General features: G+C 46.1%; 1 protein-coding gene across 1 annotated transcript in view; it reads right to left on the bottom strand.

The window, feature by feature from the left end:
* The window catches only part of LOC144164209 (organic cation transporter protein-like), a 203190-nt gene that overhangs the window by 36710 nt on the left and 151169 nt on the right, over positions 1 to 15311 (bottom strand). The window contains exon 5 of the mRNA XM_077694726.1: positions 11259 to 11427. Coding sequence (XP_077550852.1) covers positions 11259 to 11427 — 169 coding nt within the window. The remainder of the gene's footprint in view (positions 1 to 11258; positions 11428 to 15311) is intronic.

The raw sequence follows: 15311 nt of genomic DNA, 5'->3' as shown, positions 1-15311 counted from the left end.
AGTCGCTATTACACTACTATAGGGTTTTGTATCCCTATTCTAATTAAACCAACTCCTTGCTGTTGACGGGTCGCTACATCGACGCTAATATATATATATATATATATATATATATATATATATATATAGTCTGCAAGGATAAAAACTCACACAGAGCGCAAAAAAATAAGCTTAGTAGAGACAGAGACACACGAGAAAGACGTAGCAACTAAAAATAAGTTTACTGACGTTTCAGGAAGAGGACTTCCTTTCTTCAGAGTACTCTGAAGAAAGGAAGTCCTCTTCCTGAACCGTCAGTAAACTTATTTCTATTACATGCAAGGCATCTCTTACACTCGGCCTGTCCTTCCATCCGGCGCGCATGCGTCCGCTACCCTCCTCTTTTCCCCTCGCCTGCCAGCTGCGTCAGCGCGTTCTCCTCGCCATGCCAGCTGTGCGTCAGCGCGCCGTTAGCGCGCGTATGCTACACTTTCTCTCTCGTTCTCCTCGCCATGCAAGATGTGCGTTAGCGCGCATGCGCGTCTCTCTCTCATCACTCTCTCTCTCTCGCGGATCGGCTATATACCCGCGGTATCTGCGGCGCGCTCCTCAGTCGCTCCGTCAGTCGCTCTTGCTGCTACTGCTCCGACTGCTGCTCCACCTGCCGCTCCCATGAGTTGAAATTGACACTAACATGCCTCCTACCGCATTGGCTAACGCAACCGTAACCAGCTCCAGCGAATTGAACCCCGTGAGATGCCTTGCATCACCCCAGTCTCTGTCTCTACTAACCTTTATATATATATATATATATATATATATATATATATATATATATATATATATATATATATATATATATATATATATATATATATATATATATTGTCACGAAGCCAAGGACGACGCAGTTGTTTAGAAAAGAAACAAGTTTATTGGAGCGAACTTGTGCTCCCCTAACAACTGAAAAGAATACAGAGGCGGCGAAGCAGCGGTCAACAAAGTGATGTACGTGCGTCGGCGAGCGTCGCAGAATCGAATTCCCCGGCGTCCGCACTGCAGGCTTTTTATCTTTCGGCGCGCGTGGTTCTCGAAACGTCGATTCACATCGAGAACACAGTAGATCCAAGAAGATTATTCTGGGCTGTTCACGTTAGATCGGAATGCTCTCCCTATCACGACAGATAACACATGCGGCACAGAAAGAAAGAATGGAACACGCGCTTCCCTTGGCGCAGAGATAACACAGACCGGCGCAGCCGGGCGGTAAAAGCAAAACACAAATAATATATATATATATATATATATATATATATTGTAAGGAGGATTTATTCCAAGGCCGAAGGACTGGTCAGCTCAAAGTCAGCTCTAGGAGTCAGGAGCACGAAGTCCGCTCTGCAGTGTTGGCCGAGAGCAAAAGCGAGAGGCAGCTTCTTCTTCCTTCCAAGCGTTCGCGATGCGGCTGCCGTCTATTGTTGTCACTTGACTGCGATGATGATGCTCTGTTTCGGCACGTACCCTCTCATGGCGAGTGGACAGTGCTTCTTATACTCGGGTTGCTCCTTCGTGAATTGCGCTGGCGACGGGCATCCTTACAATTGCCCCCGGGGAAAAAGAGCCATCCTGGCGATCAGGGAGTCGAAATGGTGAGAGGCTCAACGTAAGGCTTGAGGCGCTGGACATGTACTATGTCACGGCCGCGGCGTCGCTCGTCGGGTGATGGGGCAACAGGCTCGACAATGTAATTGACAGGGGAGGTGCGTTTGATGACACGATAGGGACCATCGTATCGCGAAATGAGCTTACTGCTCAATCCAGGAGCAGTCGTTGGCACCCACAGCCAAACAAGTGATCCGGGTAAGAAGCTTGGTGCAGAGGTCTTTTCGTCATGCTGTGTCTTCTGTCGTTGTTGGTGTTCCTTGGTTAGTGAACGTGCCTGTTGGCGGCATTCTCCGGCGTGTTTCGCAACGTATGAGATGGGCGTGCACTCTGAGTCATCAGGGCTATAAGGAAGTATTGTGTCCAGCGTACAAGAGGGCTCGCGTCCATACAAAAGGAAAAACGGAGAGAAGCCAGTCGTGGCTTGCGTGGCGTTGTTATACGCATATGTAACAAATGGAAGGATGGTGTCCCAATTAGAATGATCAGATGCCACGTACACTGCAAGCATATCCCCTAGCGTCCGGTTGAAACGTTCGGTGAGACCATTGGTCTGTGGGTGGTACGCTGTTGTGGTGCGATGGATGGTTCGGCAGGCTGTGAGGAGAGCTTCTATAACTTCAGACAGAAAAACCCTTCCTCTGTCACTGAGTAATTCTCTAGGCGCTCCATGTCGTAGAATGAAGTGCCGAAGGAGGAAAGAGGCAACTTCAAGCGCAGTTGCAGCCGGCAGTGCTGCCGTCTCTGCATATCGGGTCAGGTGGTCAACAGCCAAAACAACCCACCTGTCTCCAGCTGCCGTGCAAGGGAGAGGCCCATGGATGTCGATGCCGACGCGGTCGAAGGGTCGTTCTGGACATGGTAAAGGTTGTTGAGGTCCAATTCCTTGGCGAGGTGGAGATTTGCGGCGTTGGCAGTGAACACAGGAACGAACGAACTGACGAACGAAACGGTACATGCCGCGCCAGTAGTACCGCAGGCGCAAACGTTGGTAGGTTTTGGGTACACCAGCATGGGCGCAGTGCGGCTCGTCGTGAAAATATGCGCATATTTCTGCACGTAGGTGGCGCGGAATTACTAGGAGCCGCTTGCGACCTTCGGGTTGGTAGTTGCGTCGAAACAGAAGACCGTCACGAATGGCGAAGTGCGACGCTTGCCGGCGTAGATTTCGAGATGCACCTTTCGCCGATGAGACTGACAGGAGTTTGAAGATGGAGGAAATCCAGGCGTCTTTCTTTTGCTCGGATGGCATGGACTGTATCTCCAGTGGTGAGAGGTAACAATCGGTAGTCGAGAGTCGCTCACTTTCATGTGGCAATGGGGAGCGAGAAAGGGCATCAGCGTCATGGTGCTTCCGGCCTGACCGATAGGTAACGCGAATATCATATTCCTGGAGACGCAAAGCCCAGCGTGCTAGGCGACCGGACAGATCTTTTCGTGAGGACAGCAGCAAAGCGAGTGGTGGTCCGTAACAACCTCGACAGGGCGGCCGTAGAGATACGGGCGGAACTTTGCAAGCGCCCAAACAACACCTAAGCATTCTCGCTCTGTCACAGAATAGTTGGTCTCGTATTTTGTTAGCGTGCGACTTGCGTAGGAGACCACATACTCGTCATAACCTGCCTTCCGTTGTGCGAGAACTGCCCCCAAACCGACTCCGCTCGCATAGGTGTAAATCTCGGTAGGGGCGTCGGGATCGAAATGGCGCAGGATTGGCGGAGATGTGAAGAGATGACGCAGTTTAGCAAAAGCGTCGTCGCAAGCCGTTGACCACTCAGAAATACTGCCTTCCTTGCTGAGGAGCTGTGTCAGTGGCGCGATGAGGGATGCAAAGTTCGGTACGAAGCGGCGAAAATACGAACACAGCCCAATGAAGCTGCGAAGGGCCTTCACTGATGTCGGCTTCGGGAATTTGATTTGATTTGATTTTTTATTTCTTGGGGAGGCTGAGACTAAGGCGAACGTGGCCTGACAGAGGCCTCAGCCACCGGATTTACAGCGCACATAACAACACGTCTGTTCACAAATTTAAGCATGATAGCACAATCGTAATAGAGAAATAGGACATAGCAAAGTCATTACTACATTTCTTATGTATCAAACAAAGCATAGGTCTCAAATTCACAAAGGGATCACAATGTACACATAAACGCAGTAATTCGTACGCATGAACTTTCATCAGTTACACTAGTATGTCAGAATTACGTATTAATATATTTTTGTTTGTAATTGTTTCTAATTTCTACCTTTAAGGGAACATGTAGACATATACTTCGAACCCTTAATTATATATCAGTATTGCGAGTGTTTTGCTTAAGTAACACTTCTTTGACCTGTTTTTAAACGTAGGTTCACTGGCGTCGAAGTTTAATTTTTCCCCTAATATTTCAGTTGACTGGTACAGGAAAGATTGCTCACCATAGTTCGTTCTTACTTTTGGAGTGTGCCGTATTGTATGCCTGAGATGGTAGCCAGAAAATTTATTGTTAACTTGATTGTGGGTCCTTAACTTTTAAATGGTGTGCAGAACCTTCATGTAATAGATTTGGTCAGCTCGAAGCATTGAATATTCAGTAAATAAAGGACTTGTCCTCAAATCTTCGTAACAGCCACGATAATCTAAATATATGCGCAAAATTCTTTTTTGCAATACAATGAGCCTGTTCTAATTAGTTTTAGTTGTGGTCCCCCACACCAAAATCCGCTGCATAGTTTCCAATAAATAAGAGCACTGTATAAGTTTGGTTCAACCATAGTGGTATCAAATGGCCGATTCTATATATGAGGCTTATACTTTTAGAGAGTTCGGAGGACAGGTGAGCAATATGCGTATTCCACGAAAGTTGTTCTTGAAACCAAACACCTAAGAACTTCTGTTCTGTCACTAGGTTTAACTTGGTTCCTTTGAATATAATGGGGATTTCTTTCTCGACAGTTTTATTGTACGGCCTAAATATCATATATGTTGTCTTTCTTGCGTTAATTTGCATTTTTTATTATCTAATAACCGATTTGATAATTGCTACAAGTAAACATTTACCGTTGAGTGAAGTTTAATTCTATTATCAGATGTAAAGAAAAAGTTAGTGTCATCCGCATACATTACAAGTTCTTGCGGGCCTTCTATATTTATGACATCATTTACATATACTATAAACACTAACGGGCCTAACTTGGAGCCTTGCGGGACACCTTGTTTTAGCTCTAATATGTCTCATGCGAAGGAGTTTAGTTGAACAAACTGCTTTCTTTGAGTAAAATAGCTTTTTAAAAGGTTACCTGCCACGCCACGTATTCCATACCTCTCCAATTTATTTAGCAAAATATTATGATCTATCGAATCAAATGCTTTTTTAAGGTATAAAAAGAGTCCAATTGTGAACTCCTTGTTTTCAATGTTTGCAATTATTTTATCTTTTGGGTACAGTAATGCTTGCTCTAATGGTTTAGAATTTTCGAAACCATATTGATACTTGGAAATGACATTGGGTTTAAGAAAGAAAGTCGATAGTCTATTATAGTTCACTCTCTCAAATACCTTGGAAAAAACTGTCAGGACAGATATTGGTCTGTAATTTGATACATTGTCGTGTGCTCCCCCATTATAAATCGGCGTCACTCTAGCACCTTTAGGTTCCTCAGGAAAAACAGCGGTGGACAGACATAGAATAATAATCTAGGCTAACACGTCACTTAGTTCTAGTGCCACGCGCTTAATCACACTCGATAAAAACCCGTCAACTCCTGCCGCTGTATAATTATTTTTGCGATAAGGTCCCGTACTTCGGTATCGTTCGTAGTTTCAAAAAAGATAGAGCTGGACAATCGTGGAATGCCAGTCGCGCCGCGGCCGCCGTTATCAGTGTGTGTTGGGTGCGCAGCAGCGTCAATAAAATGATTATTCATACAGTTGGCTAGCTGAAGGCTCTGTACCAGCTCTCTATTTAAATGCGTGAATTGGGGCTGTGTTATTGTTTTTCTACTTGTTATTTTGTTAACACTGTTCCAGACGTTCTTAGGCTGGCCTCGTATGTGGAAAAATAGCCGTTCGTAATATTTGCTTTTCGCTCTCTTTAAATGGCTCTGTAGCTTGTTTCTAAACTTTTTGTACGCCTTGCGTATTTCGGGATCCTTCGTTTTTATAAAGTTGTGTAACATAGCCTTTTTTATGCGTTTATACAGATCTGGATCCACCCAGGGTTTTCGCAACTTTTTGGTTCTTTTACTTGCAGGTTGTAGAGGAAAGGCTGCATCATAGCATTCTCCTAAGGACTGCAGGAAAACAGTACAAGCGACATTCGCATCACTCACCCGATAGACGATTTCCCAATCTAACGATTCCACTAGTTCTCGGAAATGTTAGATTGTGCGATTGTTGATCTTACGGGAAAAGCGCGGTTGAGGTGATAGATTATCTATAACAGAATGAGTCTCGATAAAGAAGAAAACTGGAAAATGACCACTGATATCCACAGTCAGAACTCCTGTCGGTATATCACAATCACAAAAATTCGATATACAGACATCCAAAAGTGTGGCACTGTTAGTGTCAATTCTAGTTGGCAGCATTATGTGATTAACAAAACCATGAGAAGATAACAAGGTTTTCAGTTCAAGAGACGCTCCTTCTTCCAAGGTTATATCGATGTTCAAATCACCCATATAGTGCACGATTCATTGCGAGAACAAGCATATGTCAATAACCACTCCAAGAAGGTGTAAAATGTTCTTTTGCTACCTGCAGGACGTCTATAGATTACACCCATAGTCATTTTCCGTACGTGAAAAGCCAAGCATTCTAAATCATCGGTAATATCCGAAAATTCTTCAATACCCATGAAACTAATGGTGTCCTTTATGTATATACACTGACTCCTCCGCCTGTTTTCTTTTCCCTTCTCAGGTGCATTGAATGGTGCCCGTCTAGCAGTGGTATCGGGTCACTCCCAGTCAACGAAGTTTTAGTAAGAAATAAGATGTCTAATTTACGTGTAATTAAGTGTAATAGCATATCCAGGTCCTCTATCATATTTCTGAGACTTTTCATATTGATATGCATACCAGAAAACGAGTTATGATTTGAAAATTCTGCGTTGAAACTCTTAATGTCATAATAATTACCGATTTCTTTTGAGCTTGTCATACCAGATTGTGGAATCAGATGCTTAGCTCGAAATTCGCACGTCGTTACTTACTTGTTGCAGGGAATTGATTTTGGACTCAAGCACTAAACGTATTAAAGGCAGCACTTCGGCGACCGTTATAGCTAAAAAACAGTTGGAATATCCTAGGAAACCAAGTTTGGAAGGATCACTTTGTGGCAAAACGGAAATTTCCAAGTACTGCAAAGTAGGTAGGTTATTCCTGTAGTTAGGTGTGATCACGGGTGAATATGAGGACTTGAGGAGGGTTTCGCGGCTAGGTCTAGTCGTTTCTTCGCTAGGGGAGCTCTATTTGAACCAGAATGCGCTGAAGAGTCTCTTTCTTCTTCTGGAGGTACACCGGGCACTGAAAAGACATCATGGTATGGTAGGCGTCCCCCTCGGGCACGTCCGGCAGCTCAATGCAGGAGGCACAACACTCTTCTGCTGCGTTGCAGTGTTTATAGTAGTGACTCCTTGCACACCGCGCACAACGAAACTCTGCCTTGTCGGCCGGGCAGTGGATTTCCGTGTGTCTGATCCATGAACACTTCACACACCTTGGTACAAACGTATTTTCGAAGACCAGACAGCGTGTCGAACCGACGTAGAGATGCTTCCTTTCTTTCATTTGCTCGTATGCTTTCTTTCCAGTTTTGATGAGCGCTGTTTTTCCGGATTTTTCCTTCCACGTCTTCATGAGTTCAATGTCTTCTTTTCCAGCATTGATGTTGTTTTGTCCCACTATCATTTCGTCGATTTCTTCGTCTCCGAAGTTATCCTCGATGCCGACGATCTTGAATTCCGGTAGTTGCACCCGTGGCTTTCTTACTGCTACGTCTCTTAAGTTTTTGTCTTCGGTTATGTGCTCTTCAAGTCGTTTGAGCCCTTCTGCGGATGTAGAGGACAAGCTCTGGCGGAGCTTGACATTCCTGAGACCAAGCTAGCAAGGGTCGACGTTTTTTTTAATCACGTTTTCTAGTGCAGCTGGTTTTAGGTTTGCTGCAGTTATAATAAGTGCTCTTTGGGTTGCTCTTCTGTCGTTGTCGCTGTTTCAAAATATTCAACAGTGGGGGCCTTCTGTAATGCCTTGCTGTAGTCCACAGTGTGTCTTTGACCTTGTGCTGCCAGTGCCTCAGTAAGTCCTTCCACTTTGCCTCGAAGGCGACAGTTCTCCACCATGTCTAGACACACCTTTCTCATGCTGAGGAAGTCCTCTAATAACGAATCTGTTAAAGATGCCATTCTGGTGTTTTTGTTGCCAATAAATTTTTTTATGACTCTCATTTCTACTTCTTGAAGTCGTTCCCTCAGAGTGGAAGCCTCTTCACCCTCTCCTGGGTTATCCAAGGGTGGGTAGTCCTCTGCCGTGTTTTGTCCACCAATCTGGTTCTGCTTCCCTTAGGCCGTGGCCGTAGCACAGTGAGACAGCTCATTCATTTTTGTTGTCGTTTTGTATTTCGAGCAGTTGGTCTTCTGTCCCCCCATCTTCTCCATCTGATGCCCCTCCGTTGTTCTTGCTTGGGCTGTCGAAGCACGATGGAGTGGGCTCACTGTTCCCGTCCTGGTAATCCATGTATGTTGGCATCGTCATTTCTGCACTTTCTTGGTTGTCTTCTTTTCCCTTGCTTTTTTCTTTTACTTTCTTTCATTTTGCAAAGTTTTCCTCGTTTCCTTCAGTTGGGTAATTGCTCCCTCCTCAAGTCGCTTTTTTCCTTTTCCTGCCAAATCGGGTGAAACCGTATTTCTGGTCTAGCCACGCTGTTTCTCAAACAAGGAGGCGCCCATGTTTGTTTATTTTTTGTTTTTCTCTTAAGCGTGCATGACAACTTTTTGGGCTTTTTCTCGATTTCTGAGGGCATTTTTCGTTCATAAACGTCGACAGACTGTCTTCGAGCTCTACAATACCTCATTCGACCATTTCGCAAAGTTTGCATGTAGTTCTACGCTTCGAAAATACGTTTTTTTGTCGCGTAGACGGCGGTATGACACAGAACCTAGGTTGATTTTGCTGTTGATGCAAAGAAAATTGACGCTCACGTCCTGCTGTTCTTGTATTCTTCACCTTTGGAGAGTCTTCTCCCGGGATGTTGTCGTTGTTTCCTTGTTCCGCAGGCGAGTTGTGGTCTCTTGTACGCGAATCGCCCAGGGCTGTCAAGTCCTGCGATGCTTGTTTCACGTGTAAGTCAAGTCCGTCGTGTCTGAAACTTCCCTCGGTGATTCTCGAAAAGTTACACACACGATTCGCGACTTCGATTTTTGAATAATCAACGTCTAAATTGCTGAAAACGCCCTTTTTATCAGAGACGTAGTCCGCTCCCCGCAGTCCGCTGTGCATGTAACAAACAAATCATTTAGCAATTTTTACAAGTTTCTCCCGGCTCTATAGTATTCCATCTCTTGTTTTTGTATCGCCAACAGCTAGAACGGCAAGGAATGAAAATCGCAAATGCGTGAGCATTTAGAAATAAGGGAGACTTTCCGACAAAAGATTGACGCACTGGAATTAAAGCGGGCTACCACTGGCGGGATAGAGAAACAACTGCTGAATAATCACCGATGCTGTGTAAATAAAATGACATTATAACTGGTATAAAATTTTTTATCACCTTGGGGTATCACAAATGCGTCCAAATACGAACACAAGGCATTTTAGTGTTTCTGTTCATTCGAAAAAACTGGCGAAGCTGGCATTAAGTCATAGAGGGCTTGAACCATAGCGAAGCTGCATGATTTCATTCTACGTGAGCACTAAATTTTACGTCACCACGCGTCTGTACAAGTTGAAAATTGTTTGTTTACATGTTCCGTCGTCGCTTTCCACTGTGCAAGTAGGAGTGATCGTACCCATATCGTCGTGTTTCTCATGCCAAGCATTAGGTGTGCGCGGTCAGCAGCTGCGGCGCGTACGTGCACAACGCGTGCGCAGAGCTCCTTAGTCCGGCGCGGTTTTGCGAAGCAGGGGTGCCGCCATCTGTGGTGTTGTCTTTTGCCAGGGAACGCGAGGCGCTGCTCCGGGTTTCCCCCAGCATTTTATTTTTTTCTAAAGCCACTGCGTGAGCGTAGAACGCTTGGTGCTCGCCGCGAGTCACGCGCTGACGAGCGCTCGGCGTTTTTTCAAAGCGGTGCGCGTTACGCTTTAAGCGCCACGCGTTACTGCCCGCTACGGCAGCTCCGCTGTTAATAAAGTTGGCTGTGCACGTAGTCCAAACACCGATCTTGCTCAGCAGCACAACGCCTTGGCCAATGCGCCACTGTGGCTGGTGACAATTCGAAAATTTTTAAATAGGTGCTAGTAGGCAAATCCACACATCTCGTTGTTCGCTGCTTGCCTAGCTTCTGTTTGATTAGTTAAGAACGTAGAGTGCTGAATATCTCGACCAGTGCGACATTTAGTATACTGCATGTAGCGCTTCGAATCGGGATGGTATTCGCGCGGCACTGGTAATTCTGCAATTTCGCGCGGCATTGGTATCCGCACTAGCGATTCCTGTGGAACAGGAGTACTTTCAGTTAAGGTGATTGTAGCAGCGATCAGCTCCACAGAATGCCGGCCATCTAGCTGGTGTACTCTTTACGAAAATGACATCACTGGAGTTTTCTGTAAATATTTCAAAACAGCTGTGCATTATTACTCCTTCGTCCCCAAAACCAGCTCCGAATGGAACCACCTTCCCTGCTTCATTGTCACCATCACCGATGCAGCTCATTTCACATCCCTGGTGTGCGAACACTTTTTGTAATTTCCTTTTGTTCTATGATAGTAGTTGTTTTTATGGATACCAAAATTACTCTTCTCCCTGTAACGCGTGGGACCAAAAGTGAACAAGATTGACGGTGAGGCATACAAAACAAGGCTTGAACGCCTGATTCTGTTAAAACACCTGATAAGACTGGCGGAAGCTCCGTGGCGCTGCTAAGAAAATTTATGTACCCAAACCGAAAGGAATGGTTTGCGGAAATGCGTTGGCTGGCTACCCTGCTTTATGGAACCAGCCTCTGAACGCCGATTTAAAGTGACCAAAGCCAATTCTGCGTTTTCAAATTTTGACGCTCCAGCAGCAGCACTTCTCCAAAAACATTACTTATCCATGCTTTGGGACATACAAGTGATTCACAATAAAAACTTGTCGTTTCTGAATAGATAAATTGGTGATAACAATCGTCGTGCTTTTAGAAGATTCTTGAGAAGATTGCGAAGGAGCTTCTGCAGTATTCAAATTCAAATTTTGTGAAAGTGGCGATGGTACGCTCGAGCTACAAGGCAGTAGCCGGGTGGTGCGTACTAAGTTCGACCACCTGGTGACGGTCAACATACGCCGGAATCTCGACAAACAGGCGTTTTTGCTTTTTACCCCAATCTGAAAAGTGGCCACCGCGGGTGGGATATAACGTTAAATGATATTTCTCTATGAGGCATATAATAGCACCCTGAGGATTACTGGCGTGCAGTAGAAGAATGTATGTTGCTATACCCACATCATAAGAGGGAGGCATGCCAAAGCAGTGAAGCCGTTGGCAACCTGTAGCCACTTCCAGTTGTCGATTGCGTATGCGACCGCAGGGAGGCACACCGATGCGATGGCGAAGCCGAGACAAAATCCTAAATTCAAGCCCGTGCGGTAGCGTGATTCCAGTACCTCCACGACTGTACCGGGACGTACGTTGCAGGCGCCAGGAGTCAGAACATGCAAAACAATATTGTTAGCAAGAACGAAAGCAGAGAGCAGTAAGGACTCCGAGTCCTGACCTAAACAGTAGGTTTTACATGAAAGCTGTTTTCTGCATGAAAAACAATTCATTACTAAAATGCAGCAAGGGCAATGGAGTACATAAATAATTTTCAATTGTATTTTCGAACTCGGCGATTTTCGAATTGAGTCGAACTATAAGCGCGAATGGGGTAGCTGAAAAAGTTTGTTGAAAAGACGTATAAAACCATACAATAGTACTGTGCCACCAATTGGTGGGTGCTATTATTGGTGGGTGCTGCCTGTTATTGCAAAAGCTCAAGCTGTCGATTATGAGGAATATTAGCCTACTCCGCGAAGTGTATCTTTGGTACACAGTAAACAATTTCGTAAACATTGTGCGCGGGAGAAGACAGGCTTCAGTTTTCGCGCACGTCACAACCACGCACCATGAAAACAATATCCCATTGTTTGACATTTTTATGGTTGTAACACTATGACGTCAATAGGCAATAACTTACGTTTAGCATGGTTTCAACATTAGGTGCTTAAAATGAAAATGCGCGACAGGTTTACTGAAAGTAGAATTCTGACAACGTGGTAGAACACACTGTTGGGAAAGTTGGTGCATATTTGGTAAATCTGAGACCGCTATTGGACAAGCACGACCGAAAGACGACAAACTAAAGCGCTCACTGGAAACTAGTTTCATTGGAGGCATCGTCTAATATGCACACACAAAAATTTCCCGGAGCAAGCGCACAAGAACACCACGAAAATTCGCGCCAAGCCACCCTGTGAATGTGGTTGGAAAGCAAAGCTGTAAGCGGCAGCCGCAACGATAACCCATGCGACGTCACTTAAATTCACTCACGTCGCTCTACAAATAGTGAAACCAGAGAGAAGTGAAATGTACGTAAGCACAGCATTTATTCTTGGATATTCTTGGTAAGGTTAAATCAATGCATGATGCATGAACGGTGGTTGGTTGAGTTGTATTTGTGTAGAACGTGAGTGGAAATACTTTTTTTATAAAATTAAAGGAAGCTCAAACCCAGTGTTAGACAATGTCACTTCTCCGTCTCGGCCTGCCGTCGCGGACGAAGGCAACAAAATCGGCGGCAGAGTCACAGGAGGAGGAGGAAGAAGAAGAAGAAGAACAAAAAGAAGAAGAAGAAGAAGATGATGATGATGATGAAGGAGAGGGAGAAGGGGGAAGAGAGGCAGGAGAAGGAAAAACTTCTATTCAGTTTTCTGAACGGCCCAGAGTGCGGCCCAGGGGAGTGGTTCCTTCTTCACTGGAGCCCATATGCAGTCCGCACCGCCTGTGCTCTGTGCAGCAACTGAAGCTGGGTAGGTAGAGAGGGGCTGGACAACAGCATCTTCCACCGCTCTTGTTCAGTAGTTGACGGAAAGAGAGGAGGGTGCTGAGGGCTAAAGTCGCACACCACCAATTATGTGTCGGAGTGTTCCAACTTCTGAGCGAATTTTGCATTCAGCGTCGTAGCGATTCGGGTGCATTAAGTGAAGACGTGTCGGGTGTAGGAAGGAGCCTGATTGTATGAGCCGTAGGGTAGTTTCTTTTTCCCTAGAAAGGTCAGTGTAAGCCGAGATAGGGATTGTCTCTGAAGGCGATAATGCTGGGTTATGTCCCTGAACGAGACAACCGGGTGACTTCTCGTGCAGCTCCGTAGCACGGGGGGTAAAAGTGCCAGCGTGTTGGTATTCGTTCGTATTCGTTGCCCTCCATTGAAGCTTCAGCGGGTGTCCAGGTGAGGTGAATGGAGCCGTTTGGATAGTGGTTTTTAGCACACGCAGTGCAGGTCGGGACACCCAACCCGATTGGTAATTCCAGTAGGCTTGTTGGGAATCGGTGACTACCTTCCCAATCCCTGGTTGAGTGAGAGCCAAGGCGATGGTTGCATCTTTTGCTGCCGTCATGTCTTCAGTCTTGAGTGAGGCAATGAGGTTGGCTCTGGAGGTAGCCACGATGATGGCATACTGCTGCCCTCGATGTTGGAAGACGTCTGTGTAGATAACTGCTTCATCCCCACCGAGGGTGGCGTTGAGCGGTTGAGACTGTGCTTGGCAGAAGCCCTCGTCTTGTGAGGGGTTCATATTTCTAAGCGAAGGTACCATCTTTACGTCTTGTGACCAAGAGTCCGGGAGTACATGAAGCGGAGTGACATTCTGTGTTGCCCAGCCAATGTGGTGAAAGATGCGGCGACCCGCCGCAGGCGTGCTCATTCGGAGCTTCTGGTTAGAAAGATGGCCCTCTAACAGCTCTTCCACCGTGTTGTGGAGCCCCATGCTAAGCAGGCTCTCTGTGGACGCATTCAAGGGAAGACAAATGGCTTGCTCAACCGCCTGTCTAATCGTTAAATAAAGCATCTTTATGTCATCCTGACCGACAAGAAGGCCGAGGTTGACGTAAGTGATCCTCGAGAGGACAAAAGCTTGAATTAATAGGCAGGTATCGGATTCCTCGACGCCTCGCCTCTTGGTGGCAACTCGCCTGATCATGTAATGATTTGATTGATGCTGTGTTTGAGGCCCGGCAAAGATGCGTCACTCTTGGTGTGAGCCTGGAGATGTAATCCCAGGATCTTGATGCTGGGGCTTGTAGTTGGCGATCAAGCATCATTTGAATGTTATCCTTGATTTGACGTTTGGCCTGAGGGTGGACGACAAGGAGCTGGGATTTTTTACGTGAACACTGGAGGCCACAGGGCTTAGCACATTGACGTACTAGAAGTGAGATGTCACGTGTTGGTGTGAGCTTCCTTTAATGTTTGCAACCACTTGCACGTGCGCAAGGCCCGCAAAGGGCCGCTAGACATGCCGTGGGTAGAGCACAGAGTGGCGCGAGAGGTTGCGTGAAGCTATGACGTGGCGTTCAGTGAGAATGCAGGAGTTAAACCCGTAGATGTGCTTGGTGAGTGCACCACCTGTCTTCCGCGACTTCACGTGGGCTCGTAATAGGCAAGACAACGGGCTACCGCTCACTCTATTATTTGCAGGTTCAATTCCTACTGGTGCCAGCCAATTCTTTTATTTGTTCGCAGGAGTTTTTTGTTGACACCAACAGTCGTGAAAGAACCCTTGGGGGATAGACGTAAAAAGCTTTGGTTTAAAAACACTGGTAAGATAACTGCAATGAAGGCGCAGCTTCCCAAAAATTGAAATTCACTCGCGCGCAATAGTACCGATGTCTCACTAACACACTGGCCTCTCCTTCTTGATGTGAAATGCTTCTAAAAGCTCCCCGGCCATTGTGTTTTACCTTTTGCCAGAATAGTAATTTTATCTAGCTAGGTCTGAATTTCGACTGCAAAGGACAGAATGGCCTGCACTCATTCAACACAGCTGTAAATGCATGCCCGTAAGTTTTCCTAGAGGCAAATGCTGCTCGCGGGCCCTATCATTGACACATCTGCCCATCTGGCCGATATAGGCCTCCCCACATGAAGGCGGTATCTCGTACAACACTCCCACGTTAGAGGGCACAAATCCTTAGCGTGCTTCTTTTCCACTTCTTTGCTTCTTTTCCTTTGCCATATATTTGCCCACAGAGGCGGCCAAGTGTGTGTGGAAAGGAAAACACCACAGGCACTTTGTGCCTTTCTGCCACCTTCTTCAGGTTGGGCGTGACCCTCTGCATAGGGGTACGGCAACTGGCTTCGCCTCAGGCTGTTTTGGCATCTTTTGGCGAGCTTGGCCTTTCAATTTTCTGAGCAAATCTTTGGAAACACCAACGAAAATAGAGCTCGTGTAGCCGACCGACGTCATTGTATAAACACACCACTTCTTAAGTACGGATTCGAGAACCGCAGACACTATG

The sequence above is a fragment of the Haemaphysalis longicornis genome, unplaced genomic scaffold (genome assembly GCF_048455015.1).
Source record: "Haemaphysalis longicornis isolate Haplotype H1 unplaced genomic scaffold, Haemaphysalis longicornis Haplotype H1 scaffold_13, whole genome shotgun sequence".
Classification (NCBI taxonomy): domain Eukaryota; kingdom Metazoa; phylum Arthropoda; class Arachnida; order Ixodida; family Ixodidae; genus Haemaphysalis; species Haemaphysalis longicornis.
The sequence above is the reverse complement of the archived record's forward strand: the minus strand, read 5'-3'. Positions and strand labels throughout refer to the sequence as shown.